The sequence below is a fragment of the Brachyistius frenatus genome, unplaced genomic scaffold (assembly GCF_029030835.1).
Source record: "Brachyistius frenatus isolate BFR_SWC_R1_liver_20210118 unplaced genomic scaffold, ASM2903083v1 Contig_240, whole genome shotgun sequence".
Classification (NCBI taxonomy): Eukaryota; Metazoa; Chordata; class Actinopteri; family Embiotocidae; genus Brachyistius; species Brachyistius frenatus.
This window is the reverse complement of record NW_027210839.1, coordinates 162,987-178,142: the sequence shown is the minus strand read 5'-3', so window position 1 is coordinate 178,142 and position 15,156 is coordinate 162,987. Positions and strand designations below refer to the sequence as shown.

General features: G+C 39.4%; 1 protein-coding gene across 2 annotated transcripts; it reads left to right on the top strand.

Moving 5' to 3' along the window:
* The first annotated feature begins 4,728 nt into the window (after positions 1-4,728).
* LOC138633901 (protein delta homolog 1) lies at positions 4,729-14,905 on the top strand. Of its 2 annotated transcripts, none has more exons than XM_069720426.1 (6): positions 4,729-4,939; positions 5,410-5,489; positions 5,688-5,751; positions 6,265-6,395; positions 7,180-7,321; positions 12,410-14,905. In XM_069720426.1, the coding sequence occupies exons 2-6, from the start codon at positions 5,438-5,440 to the stop codon at positions 13,200-13,202; spliced, it is 1,182 nt and encodes a 393-aa protein (XP_069576527.1). In that variant the 5' UTR covers positions 4,729-4,939; positions 5,410-5,437; the 3' UTR covers positions 13,203-14,905. The 2 variants fall into 2 exon arrangements, with proteins under 2 accessions (XP_069576527.1, XP_069576526.1); XM_069720425.1 differs by having other exon boundaries at positions 4,730-4,934.
* Positions 14,906-15,156: the final 251 nt, after the last annotated feature.

Sequence of the window (15,156 nt, the reverse complement as noted above, 5' to 3'; positions counted from 1 at the left end):
CTGTTGGTGATTGTGTTTACATGGACATGATTATCCCAGGTCAGGAGGGTTATCCCAGTTTTGATCTTATTTGGGAAATGATGCATGGATACATAAAAAAAAACAGCGAAAATGGCAATGCCCTTCTCTGTATAAATGATACTGTTATCCTACTTATTTATTACTCCTTGCTTTTTGCACAGGCGGCTGTGGTGTCTACAAACATAACGTCCTCATACCGAAATGAAAAAAAAAATAGGTACATTTCCAATGACTTCTAAAACAATATAGTGGAGCTTTTTCTGTGTAACCTATAGGATCAAATTAGTCCTCATAGCTACACTGCAGAATAGGCCAAAATGATATATGAGCATTGGATAGTACCACCGACAAGCGTACCGGTGGTTGTTGTCATGGTAGCAAGGACAAACCCCTGGTTAGCGTTGTAAAATAGTTGCTGTTTAGGAAATGTTTGTAGTTTGGGTTAAAATAAGTATGTTTGTTGCATTAAGTTACGCTACGTGACGCAGGTTACACAATGTTACATTGCTTCTGTGAAATACGTTACGCAAGTTAACTCGTAAGTAAGTTTCAATAAGTTCGCTGTTTTTGACATTGACTTTTGTTGTAAAAGTTTTTTAATTTCTCACCTTACTTCCTCCTTGACTCCGAACATAATTAACACAGCCACTAGAGGTTGAAATACATTTGACTTAATCTTCTGTTGGGAGACCAGAACTCTGCAACCTGTCTACTAGAATGTTAATGCTTTATTTCCATCAAAATGATCAAGTATACTGTTTCATTGTTATGTCATTTGTCTGAAGCCACACCTCCAAAGGTAGTTGGCAGCATTCAGAAGCATAAATAAAGGGTAGCCTGTTTATGCAATTGTATTCCGGAGTACTCCAGCTAACACAGTCAGGTTTTGGAAAGAGCCTATTCTGGAAATTGGGATTTCATATTAACATGTTCAAACACAAAAGCACCACACATCAAAAGCCTGATTATAACTGGAATATGTATGTCCATGTAAACTCACTGAATGTTGTTTGATGGTTCAAGCGTTTTCACTGAGCTGAAGTGTTTTATACTCATGAACTGTGTAGCCTTTTCTGTTTTTTGTTGGTACCATAGGGCCTCATTTAGGGAGATAAAATGACTGCTGTCCTTTGTCTGGTAATCATACGTATCCCAGCTCGAGAAGTTTATGTAGTGGGGCTCACCCAGAAAGGAAAAGCAATGAGGAACTAAATCACTGAGGAAGTGATGGCCCAATTTTTTCTTTCACCTCTCACCTACCCGTGCAATTAAAGAAGCCACTCATCCCTGAAGGCAGACGCAGGTTTTCTCCTCCGTGACTCATTACTGCATGTATTTGGAAGTTTGGAGGCAAGAAAATAGAATTAGCCAGCAGATCACAGACGCATATCTCCTCTCTGCCTCTCCCACCTGCCACTCAAACAGACAATTGGACTGAAGCTCACATATTGACGCTGTGCTGCGATCACGGGGCTTTATGAAATCTTTATAATAATTCAAACTGGTGTCAAGGAACCAAACTGAACAAAAAAAATGTCTCAGTCCATCATCTACCAATCACTTTAACTCTGATTGGCTGACGTGACAGAGTGCAGTAGTTTCACGTTTTTTTGCATGAATTATCTCAAGTTATCGTTCAGAGAATCATCTTCATTTCAGAGGTGCAGACAGATGTTCTGTGACACTTGTGTCAAATGTAGTTTCATTATTATTACAGATGTGAAATCAATAAAATACTTACTGGAAATCTGTACCACGACAAACATAAGTGTGCATCGTTTGAATGTTTCGGCGTACCAATGATTTGGTTAAAAGGCAAAACGACAACAAAGCATGAAGCTATTCAGGCTGATTTTCAAATGATGATGAATTAGTGAAAACATACAGTATAAAGAGTTGTGTGTTGAGCTTCCACAAAACTAAATACCATATTTATGCCAAATTTCAATATACATGTGTTTACAAAGAAGTGCTGCATTAAGTTTGACCCTCTTATATAACTTTTATAAAAGACATAAATCTGCAGCCCCCTGTTTGCACTTTCATTATTACCGTCTATTGGATATTTGAAAACAAACATACATTGTACCTATGCATTGTGGAATGGCAGCTTTATTGTTACGCATCAGTTCTGTAAGTGAGCCCCGTTGAGTCCCACCTGGCACAATCCTCAGCCTAATGATCCGCCGTCTCTGATGACCCAAATGTAAGTCACTGGACAAGAAACCGGGCAGCCACACCATCCGCTGTTATCCAGCTCACTGTGTCCACAATTCAATACTCAAGATTAATTTCCTTCAAGTCAACGAGTGCCAACAGAGAGTTTGAATGAAATGATCTGTATCAAAAACTGCAGCATGGCTGATATATGTCGACTGAATGGGGATTTTTTTTTTTTTTTTTTTTTTTTTTTTTTTTAAATCAGATTTTACACTCTGCTGATGGACTTTTCCTCAGTTTCCGTCTGCGTGTTGACAATTCAGATGAAGTAATTTCAGTTTCAAGTGGATTTGAAATCAAGTCATCAACACTGGCAATATGCTGATACATGAGGCATGTAATATTTCTGCATCTCTGTGTGCTTCGTAACAGGCACAAAGCACCGAGACACCCAATCATTGACGCCCTCACATCTTCACATGCACAATGTCTAATTTAGACCTGGAGCACCCTGGGCTAGTGCAGATAGAAGATCAGATGAAATCAGAGTTGGGGGGGGGGAAATAAATCAATGGATGATGCCTTCACTTTAATAAAGCACATACAAACCTGAGACATTTCATTAGAAGAACAGGCCGATGTGGATCTGGTTGATAGCTGTAGGGAGGGAATCACATCACCATTGTTAAGTTAAATTGGGCTACGAGCTGAGTCTCTGGAGGTCGTACACACAGCAGCCAAATTGAACAGGGGGGGATGTGAGACTGGAGACCTGGCAGAAGATTATATCAGATCTGAGGAGAGTTATCCATTTCCCCTCCCCTCACATCTGCTCGTGTCTGATTGTTTATAGCATGTGTCCTTGTTTCAGAATGATTCTGTGTGAGAAGAAAAGGCAGCTGCTCTGAATTCTCTTCAGCCCCAATCAAATACAAAAAAAAGCATTGGTTTGCTGCTTATTTGCATTCCTATGTGGATTCTTCGGGCTCTCGCTGTCTAGACCCAAACCTACACGTCCTGTTCTAAACCATAAATATCTGCTCAAGGAGATATGTTTGCAGAAAATCACGGAGAAAAGCTAGAAAATGTATAACGTCTGGGATTATGAGGGTTTATCTGTGATTGCCATTCATTATTTACTCCACAAGGAAACACTTGTGTTTTTCTTCACAGAGATCTCAAAACCTGTACAGGGCACGGATTGCATCTTATACAGTGAAGAGGAGCAGAATGACAAAGTCGTCGATTTTCCTTGATGCTCACTTGGCCACTGTTTCCAAGATCTTTATTGCTAATCTAATGATGTCTGAGAGAAGTGAAATTTATAATTAGGCCCTTAGACTGAGCGGTTTACTTCATGGGAAGGAAAATTCCATTCCCTGCCCTTGGGAAGGATAAAGGAAGACTGTGGATGGCAATAAGTGGACTAAGAATAGAACAGGGCATTATTATGTACGACAGGTAGGCACTGTGTAAGGGACGTCACTCAATATCATTTTTAAATGGGGGCTAAAGGGGAGTCTGAATTCTTCCTTTAGGCAGCAAAAGGTGGAACTAACTCAATACGTTTACTCAACTACACCAAGTACTCTAAAATGTTGTCTTTTATGCTGCGTTGTATTCTCCACTACATCTCAGAAGGAAATGCTGTACTTTTTATGATACTACATTCATGAATTTAACTGCAAAAAGTAACATAAATAGTCAAATTGTTGCATCACTTTGACTTTGTGATATTAAATGCACCAGTAATGATACTGCTATCATATATATACTGTATTACAAATATAACCTTCCAACCTTCTGTACTTTTACTTCTGTACAATTTTTTTATATGGGACATTTACCCTTTGCGATAATGCAACTTATGAGATCTTAATTCCTCAACTGCTGCCCTTTGATTTACTTTCTAAATCTTTCATGGTATTTATGTATTCGTGATGTGTATTTTTGTTATTGTGTTAAGGTGATGGTCAGATTTGGTGAAATGTAACTATACATTTCCTCTATTCTTACACTTCTGTTTTGAGTGACCTGTATTTTCCATGATTATATCATTTTATGCTACGTTGCACTTTAGTTCATTTCACAGGATTTGATTTATCCAAAAACAATAATAGCCCCACTTTAATTAGGATATCCAGACAATATTCTCTTATAATAAAGATAAATTGTTATTAAGCAGGTGAAGTCAGGTCTACTTAAACCAGCTACAACTGTTGCTGACACGTTTATGCATTAGTAATAATAACCCTGTAGGCTGTTTTAATATGTTTCAATGTAACACTGAAAGGGGAAATTCTGATACATCATGCATACTTCTACTTTGCATATTTCGTAACCAGTTAGTTAGTTATGCATTTATTTTGCTTTTAATTTAGTATTTTACATTGTAGTGCTTGAACATAAATGAAGGACGTCACTGGTGGAAACTCAAACTTTAGATTTCCCTTTTCAATAGGGTCTATGCATCTATAAACATCAAGGCAGTCAATGTACTCTTCAACTACCGCGCTTCTCTCCGGGTCAGACTGGTGCACACACTCTCCCTCATGCGGTGGGAGGAGCGAGCGGCACTGGGACGCTGCACGATGCAGCAGTCCCGTCAAAACCTGCAGGTTCACTTCCAGCAGCCAGACCACTAGTACACCTGTAATATCACTTCCAACAGCACGTCGCTTGGATTAAAAAAAAAAAAAAATCTGCCAAATATGATCGAGGACACTTGGAGACAGAGCGCCGAGGCGACATAGGTAAGGTAGATGATTTTAAGTTAATGAGGTGTTTGACATGAACAATGTGTAGATCTGGAAATGAAACGGCTTCTCTCTTTTTTTTTGCATACTTGTGCGTAACGGATACCTTTGGGAGCAGACGCATTAGTTTCAGGTTGCATCAGTTATTTTCAAGAAGCAAAAACAAAACACTCAATTATTCTTGAAATGTTTTACATTTGCAGTGAGGTAGATTTTCACTCTCACAGTCAGGCTACGTTTTTAATCTCCCACAGTGTGATATTTAACTAAAAAAAAAAAATCCAACCGCTCTGCAAAGAATGTACCGTTTTTGTAAAGCTTTCCTTTCAAATCTTAATTTAAGGTGTGTTTTCTATGTATACACTGAACTTTTGAGTATTGTTATCGCTTGGTAAATAAATTGATTGATAAATATCGCTTCTTCTCGCTGACAGAGCTCTTATTGCGAGTTAACCCGCTTTATGTTTTGCAGGATAAAGAGGGTCTTCCTCGAATTTACGATGCATCTCGCAGCTGCCGTCTTCATTCTGCTCGTGACAAGCATCGTCAAAGGTAATCTTGAGATTTTGATCAAGTCCGCTGAGGCGACGCCAAGAGATTTGAGTCAGCTCATGAAAAACAAACTCTTCTCTGAGCCCATTTACTCTGCGTGAAAAGAAAGTATGACGGATGAATATTTTATTGCTCTGAATGTTTTATGTGTTTTGGGATTTTTGATGCAAACATGCTGCTGTTCCCTTCTTCTCAAAGGTTGGGAATGCAGTGCAGGGTGCAATTCAGAAAATGGGTTTTGCGAGAAGCCAGGGAAGTGCAGGTAATGATCTCAGATTCCTGTGTAGATGATAGCCTATATCCTTTGGGCTTTTGCAACCTTATTTCCATAAATCGCTAGAGCAGTACATTTTCCTCAATAACAAAAATGCAATCACAATCCAGCCAACTGGATCCCTCTCCTTTTTCTTTCTACATTTGTTTGGCACTTGTATTGTGTTCCGTCAACAGCCAAATCAGTCGTCTGTTTGAACAGTAAAAATCATTGTTGTCCTAACAGATAGCTCAAAAGCTTTTGGTTACAAAGCTTTTCCCAGTTTGAAATAATTTTCTGGCAAAAGCTACTCGATCTACTCTTGTGCCAAAATGATTGTATTCTCTCACTGTGAGTATTTACAGAGAAGTAATCACTGTATAATCAAAGATAACTTTAATTTTTAATTTCCCTTTAAATGGAAAAGCATGCAGGCATTATGAGGACAAGAGCAGGACCGCAAAGCTCTTTGGGGGGTTTATTAATAGTTCACAGGATTTGCCTTTTTACCCCCTCTTTCAGGTGCAAACCAGGGTGGCAAGGAGACAACTGTGACCAGTGCGTGCCCTTCCCTGGCTGTCTCCACGGCACATGTGAGAAGGCATGGCAGTGTATCTGCAAGGAGGGCTGGGTGGGCAGCCTGTGTGACCAAGGTGAGTCTCATTAAGCTCCCCCAGACGCTAGTATCTCCTACATCTGCCCCCATTTCCTGACATACCGGAGGTTAGGGTGAGTCACAGAGCTGCAGGGACACAGGTTGCCAGCGTAGGAAGCTGGTCTTTGGAGAATATAGCCAAGTGTATTTTTTAGATGGTTTAAGTGAGGGTAGACATGAGCAGACTGTAGAAAAATAAATGGCATCAACATGGAAAGCTGAATCCACATAAACACTGCATACATCCTCATTAAAAAACAGTCATGATCAGCATTTGTGCTGACAAGCAAGACTATAAACTTAGCATTAAAGGTGTTATACTTTGGCTGTGAAAATGTGATTGCTAAAACAGCCTAAAAGTCACATTACCATTTCAGTAGATGCCCTATTTAGATGAAAGATTTCAGTAATTGTGCCTGTAGTATTATCGCATAGAAAAATACTTGCAGACTCTCAAGCAGAGGCAGGAACAAAGAGGAGAATATAATAATAAGAAAAAAGATGTATTTGTTTTTGGCTTCTGGCTCAGTTTGACCTCTTATCAGCGCACACAGTTTATCTCTTATTGTGTTTGAGCATATGAGCCTGTGTAATGCAGTTGGTTATGTTCTCAGTTTTGTTCATGGTGACAAGATGCTGTGGTGGGGAGTGTAGTGGGAGTGTGTAAACAAAGACAAAGAGGGGTGGGGGGACAGGCACAGAGACATAGAGAGACACAGGGGGAGCGAGAGAGCACACAAGATCTAAAAACAGAATGCTTTCTTTTGTTTTTTTTACAACAGACACTCGCCTGTGCTCATCCAGTCCTTGTGCTAGTAATGCCACCTGCATAGAGACAGGAGAGGGGGGATACCTGTGCATCTGTCCCCATGGCAACGCTGGAGAAAACTGCCACCTGAAGAGGGGACTTTGCAAGTCGAATGGGTACCAGTACCTTTTATTTTAGTTTATATTTTAAGTAAAGTAATACTCTGCTTCTTTACAGCTTCTTTACATTTGTTTATCTTTAGAACCAATAATCAATACATGGTGCAATGTCTGTCAGCTCTTTGTGTATGGCCAAGGCAGCCAATCGAAACCACCTCACTGCAGTTAAGAGTAGCTGATAGTTCTAGGTAGGGAAAATGTTCACTTTTCCTAACTGCACAAACAGTAGACAGTTTGGTTGCACATTTTTGTAACATAAACAGGGACTCTTGTTTTGATACAATTCCCCACAAGCACTGAATCAGAGTGAACTTACATCCAAAGATTTTTCTGGGGTGTAGCGCTATGACACTGCATAAAATAGCAACAAAACAGTGTACATGCAAGTAGGTATATCAGGTCGAAGCACCTGAGACTACTTGAACTGAACTGGAACTGAAGGTGCACAGATTCAGGGCCAGGAATACTTAAACTTACAATAAAAAAAAACGTGTTGTCCCTGAATGAAAGCAGCAACAAGTTGTGGACACAGCAGTGATAGATCATCACCCTGTTTAATATGACGAAGCTTACTTAGCCAACAAAAAAACAAAAAAAAAAACGTAATTGATTAAATTCTGCTTATATGTCAAACACAAGAATCCTCAGATGCAGTGAGGAAGAATTTGTAAGAAATTCATTGCATGGCATGTTTGTTGTGTTCCTCCCTTGTTGACACTTTTATGCAGTGGCTGGCTATGTTTACCGGTGAAGCATCATAAACTGCATCCCACTTCAGCTTTAAATTCAACATTTCAAGATCAAATATATCATAATCGCTTGACACAGCTATCACATTTCAAAACCTACTCCATAGAGCATGTGACCTGGAATTCCACCTTCTTTCAGCCAGCTGGATGTTTACTTTACATCAGTATCAAAGACATTCAGAACCTCGACATATTACCATTACCTATTTAATAGAAATATGCCTTCAGGGGGTCCCAGCTATAAGTATTTGGGCAGTTAAATGTTTTTCTTCTTCATGGTTTGTGCTTCGGCACATTTCATTTAAAATAAAACAATAGATACTATGTTGAAGTGCCTAATTCTCATCTTTAATTTGCTTATCAGTGTTGAAAGAACGGTTAAAGATACAGCCCTTTTAACACCGAGTTCAAAAGTAATTGGACTCCTAAATATTTCTTGGGCAGCTGTGTGTGTTTTCAATGTTAATTTGTGTACTGAAGACCTCACACGTGATAGTTGACATTTAGAATGAGGTGAAGTTGTCCGTCAATATGACGAATAAAATGGTTGATGTGAAGTGAGGAAGACAATAATGAGGTTAAAAATGAGAATATCTATCAGAAAATATCAATGGAAACCTCTTTTGCAAAATCAGCTGTTGAGTAAAAACAGGTGTGCACAGGAAAACAAGCAAATGGCCTGTGGATGATTCACAGATCATTTGCATGATTAACAAAATGCATGGCTGCTCCTTGACTACACAGCAAGTCAAGAATGATCTCCAGGATGTTGGTGAGCTTGTTTCCTTGTCAACAATCAAGAGAAAACTTCATGATTATTACCACAGAGGAGTTACCACAAGTTGCAAAACCCCCGGTCAACAGAAAGGCCCATTCTGTGAGCTCAGATTCAGCCCAGTCCATGAAAACCCATGGGATATCTTTGTCTCATTCAAGCAGAGGACAAGAATCCTAAACTTACAAGGCCACCGAAGCCTTTTTCTGGGCGAAGAAGTGGAATATCCTCGACTGGCTGAGTCAGTCACCTGATCTCAGTCTGAAAATCAGCTGAAAATCAGCTGAAATTCCACTTCTTGAGGTCCAGACTGAAGGCAGTCTGAAGCACGAGCTGAACGTGGAGGTGAAGACCATCACAAGCGATTTAATATTCAAATCACCTACTCAGGTCTGTGGGTCTAAGACTTCACTGACGGGAAAGGGCTTTCACAGAAATATTAAATATAATAATTTAGTTAGACCTCCTTTGATCCTATTCAATTACATTTGTGTTTCAAAAGGGTTATATCTCCCGCTATCTTTCTTTTTATAATGGTGGAAATTCCCTCAAATTAAAAATGGCACTTTAATATAGTTTTCATGATCACATGTTTTAATTAGATGACGTGTCCAAATATTTACGGGACTGTATATAGAAGGCAAAAAAAAAAAAAAAATCTACTCACAACATTTATTTGAGTCAAAAGCGCTGACATGACAGAGCTTCACAGGTAAATTTCAAGTTTACCAAATGAGTAACAACATCTACCACTATTTAAGATGTTTGAGGGCAGATTCACGGAATTGTTTGACTTTGTGGGCTGATGATAAACTCTTGATCAGGACATTCATTTTGTACTCATTTGGAGACAGGTTCAGACAGGCGTTCAGGTCCTCCAGGAGAACCGACCTTCAAAAGGTCTTTCAAAGTCCGAGTCCAGCATTTGTAGTAGATTCTGGTAATACAGTAAGCTTTAGCAAACACAAGTTTTGAAACAAAATCCCTCTAGAGCATTTTTGCTGTCTGACATAATGTCTAAAACAAAACCAGTGGAGCTTTCCTTTAAGCTGTAGAAACTGCCTGTCCGCCGCTGGATTACAGATAGGACTGATCCGTGGAGGATCCTCCTGCTGCCCATCAGATGAATATGAAAGGATCTCTGGGGATGCAGCTAGCTGACACAGCCGTCCACACTCTGAACCCCACAATGTTTGTTCTGTCAGGCTGCCTTGTTATCGACTTGAATGATACACCGAAAAATCCAATAGCCTACGAATCATTGATAGTGAATTGTCAGCTCTCCTCCTCCTTGAACAAAATAATTATTTGAGTCTAAATTTTCACAGTGAGACGGCAGGAGCTTCGCTAGGAGGAGTATTTGTCTCCATTAAAAGGTCTGCATTATGTTTCATTAATCAGCTCCTCTATGAGGCACCAGAGATGTCTGAAAAGTCTGGCAGAGCTATTATTCTTTTGACTCGCCGAGACACAGTGTTGAGGACTTGTGTAATTACACAAGCTACTATTAGATATATTGATTAGTTCTTATCCCAGGTTTTCATCTGTGCACGCACTTAGTGAGGCATGGCTGCATTGATCAGATATGCTGCATTTGTGGGTGCATGACCAGAGACCTCTTTTATATCTTGTTCATGGTACAGATTATTTATTTGCTGAAAATGAGCCATACAGTTTTTCATTAGTGCTGGGAGAAATCAATATTACACTATTGATAATCATTATTCTAGATGAGGCAGTCAGTGGTTTAATCACTTATTGGTATTTTTATATTTCATGTAGAAAATTGGCTGCTTTTATTTTCCCTATAATATAGCACACTGAACATATTTAGATGGTGGACTGCTGATTGATTGATTAAAACAAGCAAGTTCATATCTTCACTTTGGATTTTAGCAAATTTAGCATGATCACTTTTTCCTGTTTTTACAAATGTATTGTCCTGTGGAATAACCAATCAATCATGATTATACTCATCAGATGAATGCGGAGTTAAATAATTCTTAGGGGCAGTTCATTATTATCTTCAAATATTACTGTATGGCATTATAGCAGTTTTTGATTATAGTTTGCTTAAAATCTTTTGTTTTAACAACAGTTTTCTGCGACAGCGCAACAGTCACAGTAATCCTGATGTAAATTTATAATCGTGGAGGATGAAAGTACGTAAATATAATAGCTCACTTTGATTGTGGTGTTTGTTAGAGAAAGAGTAGACCGACAGAACTTCAAGGCTGACCAGACCACACATTAAAAACAGGTTTATGACTGCTTACTAGAGTTACAATCTCAAAGATCCAGGTTTTGTTCCTTTGTGCTATCTACAGTGATAAGCAGTAATATCATTGCCATCTATGTGGTGTCAGTCTGTTGGCAGTTGAGGAGCAAGCCTGTTGCGTGAGCTCCGCCTACCCTCTTTGGCAGAACAACCCCTGCTGGGCGATGGAAACATGTCACTTACAGTTTGTTGCCCAGCTCATAAAGTTTGTATACAGCAAATGCAACAGCTTTCATCAGTGGACCACTGACTCATTCAGCAAACACACATTTATCTAAATGTAAATTAGACTGCGCCTTTAACAACCATTTCTTCCCCAAGATTTTAAACCCTACTTCTGTCTGCTGCTGCTTTAAGGATCTTGGATCAGTTTTTCCAAGAGCTGCAGCAGTACATAGGCTGAAGTATGTGCTTTTGCCTCTGGAGCTCAAATGGAAAAAGGAATAATGTTACTTTAGTCGAAAAAGCTGGTACAAATAATCACGAGCTGCATGCTTTCCAGTGGAGATGTGTCAGGGCAAATTATTTGGGTTGATCCTAAAAAGTTAATTTGAGGAAGTCTGAAGTTTTTTTGGTTCACAATCTTGTTGTGCTGCTTTCTTGGGCAAAACTTCAGTCATGATAATTCAGGTTATGTTCAGGCTACCAGTGAAAGCTGGTATTTCAAAACATGACTAAATGATTAAAAGCAATTTTTGGTTCAGTTGATGTCTGACCTACCGTAAGGATATTCTCTCATATTTTTTAACTTTAAGAGCTTTAATATTAAAACACAAACAGGCCTCTGTTTTTTCTAAGTGAAAAAAAAGAGAGAATATTGTTCTGCAGCTCTGCTTGTTATTGCTGCTCTCGCAAAAAACAGGTATCTCCAAAGTCAATTCATGACTTCATACAACAACCGTGTTTTTAGCTTTCTGAGAACAAATTTTCTTATCATTTAAATGGATTGTTAAATGGTCAATTAAGATTTAGGCTTTAGGGAACACTTAATACTTGCACTTTCATATATATTTTCTCTGAAAAATGTTAACTAACCACATTAAAAGAGACTGGTTTTTCACTATGTACAAACAAAAAGCTGTCACATAATATACAATAACTTATGGACTTCGAAAAAGTCCCATTGAAATCTACCTTTTGATGTCTACATTTATAGGATTGAAGCATTCTTTCGCTGCTGCTTTATAACCACATGATAAAATATACTGTACTAAACTTGAGTTCTAGATAGAAGACCCTATTCTCCCTGCTGTAAATTCACGTTGTGCTGCTCTGACCTCCAGCTCTCCTTGTCAAAACGGAGGCACATGTATGGATGCCGACGGCTCAGCAGCCTCGTCTTCCTGTTTATGTCCCCCTGGATTTTCTGGAGACCTCTGCGACCTCAGCGTTGACAGCTGCCAGCCCAACCCCTGCCTCAACAGTGGCAACTGTACTAACCATGGCCTGGCTTTCACGTGTGTCTGCCCACACAACTTCACTGGTTTCACTTGTAATGGCACCGCACCGAGCCTCTCTCCCTGTGCCGGCCGGCCCTGCGCCAATGAGGGCACCTGTGTCGATCGACCTGATGGAACCTTCCGGTGCGTTTGCCAAAAATGGTTTACAGGTCCCACATGCTCCCTGCACCACAGACCGAAGACCAGGCCCAAGCCGACTGACACCAGGCCTGCGGACCACAGACTGTTTGCTCTGACGCCGCAGCACTACTCCCTCCCTGCTCACGCCTTCCACAAGCTCCTCAGACCGCCTGAGAGAGACCTGCTCAAGATCACCCTGAAGGAGACCGTCCACTCCTCCAGCGTCCTGGTCACCCACGGTCAGCTGGTCTGCTTCGGCATGCTGGCCCTGCTCACCTGCCTGGTCATCTTGGGCACCACGGGCATTGTGTTTTTTGGCCGCTGTGAGACGTGGCTGGCTAACGCCAAGTACAGCCAGCTTGTTCAGCAGCAAAGGGAACACCTGCTGAGAGAAGCTGGCAGCACAAGCCAGGAAGAGCCAGAGCACTCAGTAAACATCATCCTGCCGGAGAAGATTAGACTCACCAGCTTTGGGAGACACTACACTTCTATCTGATTAAATAATCGTTCCCTCTTCCCTGCTCCCTCTGGAAGGAGTCCAATATGAATGTCCTAAAATAGCAGCGAATGAAATACTCTAAATGTTTTACAGTTGTGTTTATAACCTGAGAGATACTGGACTATCCTGGAATATGTCTGAATGTATATTCTACATGACACTGGATTGAAAATGTACTTTTAATCCTACAGTAAAAAAAAAAACATCCCCATTATACATAATTTAAAAAAAAAAAAAAAATCTTTTCCCACAAAGCACATAGCTTAATAGCTCTTTAAAAGATGTCATTGTGTGGTATTTCTGAAACCTACCTTTAAAATTTGACCTCTCTTTTACAAGTTGCTTTGGGAGGGAACAGTAGAGGTCATATTAGAGAATGAGAAATAAATTTAAATTTAAATTAGGCAGTGACAGACACATTTTCTTGCAGAATTTGTAATTAAACCGGTGCCACTAATTTTGTATTTAACAAATTGTACTTTGATTTTATAACCACCTGCATCTATTAATTAATTAGTCAATTGACAGACATTCAATCTAATATTTTATTATTTAGTCATTATTGAAGAAAACAAACCTTTTCTCTGTTCAGTTTTCAGAATGAGATGTGTTTTGTTTTTTTAATTTTTTTTTTATCAAATATGACAGAAAAACTGAAACTTCTGTGGGTGATCTGTCAGTTAAAATCAGGACCAATGAATATATTTAGTACTTAGTAGATCATTAAATAATGGAAACAAGGATTAGTTGTTGCCCAACCCATCTCCATACATCATATTGTAAATTTGTCATGTCTTAGTAAATGCCAAAATACATATTGTGAGTTTGTACAGTATGTGCAGTTAACCTGTGTAATTAGATTCCATGCCACTCAAACAGCTGTTCAAATCATGCAGGTTTTAACAGAATAAGATCATTTCATATAAATGTGTTACTGTATGAAACAAAAGCTAATTTAATTTCTCTGATACCATCCAATTGCCAAATGTTGGTCAATTCTGATGTGAAGACAGAGTTTATTTCACAGTCCCTCAAGATATGCAGCTTTGTATTGTAATTTCCATCTATTTATATTCATACAGCGACTGTCCTCTCTTTGCCGATTAATCATTTTATAACCTCATCTGCAACTAAAATCTCTTAGATTTTATGAGCTTTTCCAACATTGCCTCTCACTGTCAGTACCGGAGTTTCACAGGTATTGCACCATCCGCCCAGAGCCGTGAAATCAATACTGTAACACCTGTTAAATGTTATTGCTTTACCTAATGCATGAGATGGCCACCTGGAGATGCAGGAAAAGTGATTATCATGAATACTAAATGTCAAAAATATTGAAAGCATATGTCTTTTACATAGTAAATACGCAGTCTAACATGTGGAACACATTGTATGTGAAGTATGTGGGATTACTGAGGTTTTAAGGGTGCAGCCCCCACAATAAATCCCCCTCAGCCACTTGTGGTGCTGTTAATATGGTGATCATTGTTTATTCTAATTCTCTGTTCGGGTGGTTATCTTGTGCTCAACACATTACAGAGTTACATTTCTGATTTATAAGTAAAACAATGCTTTACAAGCGGCATATCCTCTGTGTGGACAGTGACCTATGAGTATTTATTCTGAGATTATTTGCTGTTGTGGTTTTGCCAGAAAATGTTTTGTTGTCTTTCACTTTAAATAAAGTATACAAGAAAGTTTCCATTGGACAAAGATGGATGCAGGGAAACATGCTTGCACACCCAGGTGATTTGTCTTTTATGTAATCACCATCTGAGTTCGTCTGTTTTGATTTATAGATTTATATTGAGTGTCTCGCTTTAAGCTGCTTTTGTCTCGACACAACAGGCAGCTGAAGACGAGATCAGATTCTCTGCAAGGCTAATACACTATCAGATGTTTTACAGTGTGAAGTCAAGCCGATGCCCACACCGCACTTACCTGTTCCCAA

What these genes read in the sequence shown, in the direction of transcription:
- LOC138633901 (XM_069720426.1), top strand. Translation starts at nt 5,438, where the DNA reads ATGCATCTCGCAGCTGCCGTCTTCATTCTGCTCGTGACAAGCATCGTC. An exon ending in CGTGACAAGCATCGTCAAAG is followed by an intron (nt 5,490 to 5,687) that starts GTAATCTTGAGA and finishes TTCTTCTCAAAG; the next exon opens with GTTGGGAATGCAGTGCAGGG. An exon ending in GAGAAGCCAGGGAAGTGCAG is followed by an intron (nt 5,752 to 6,264) that starts GTAATGATCTCA and finishes CCCCTCTTTCAG; the next exon opens with GTGCAAACCAGGGTGGCAAG.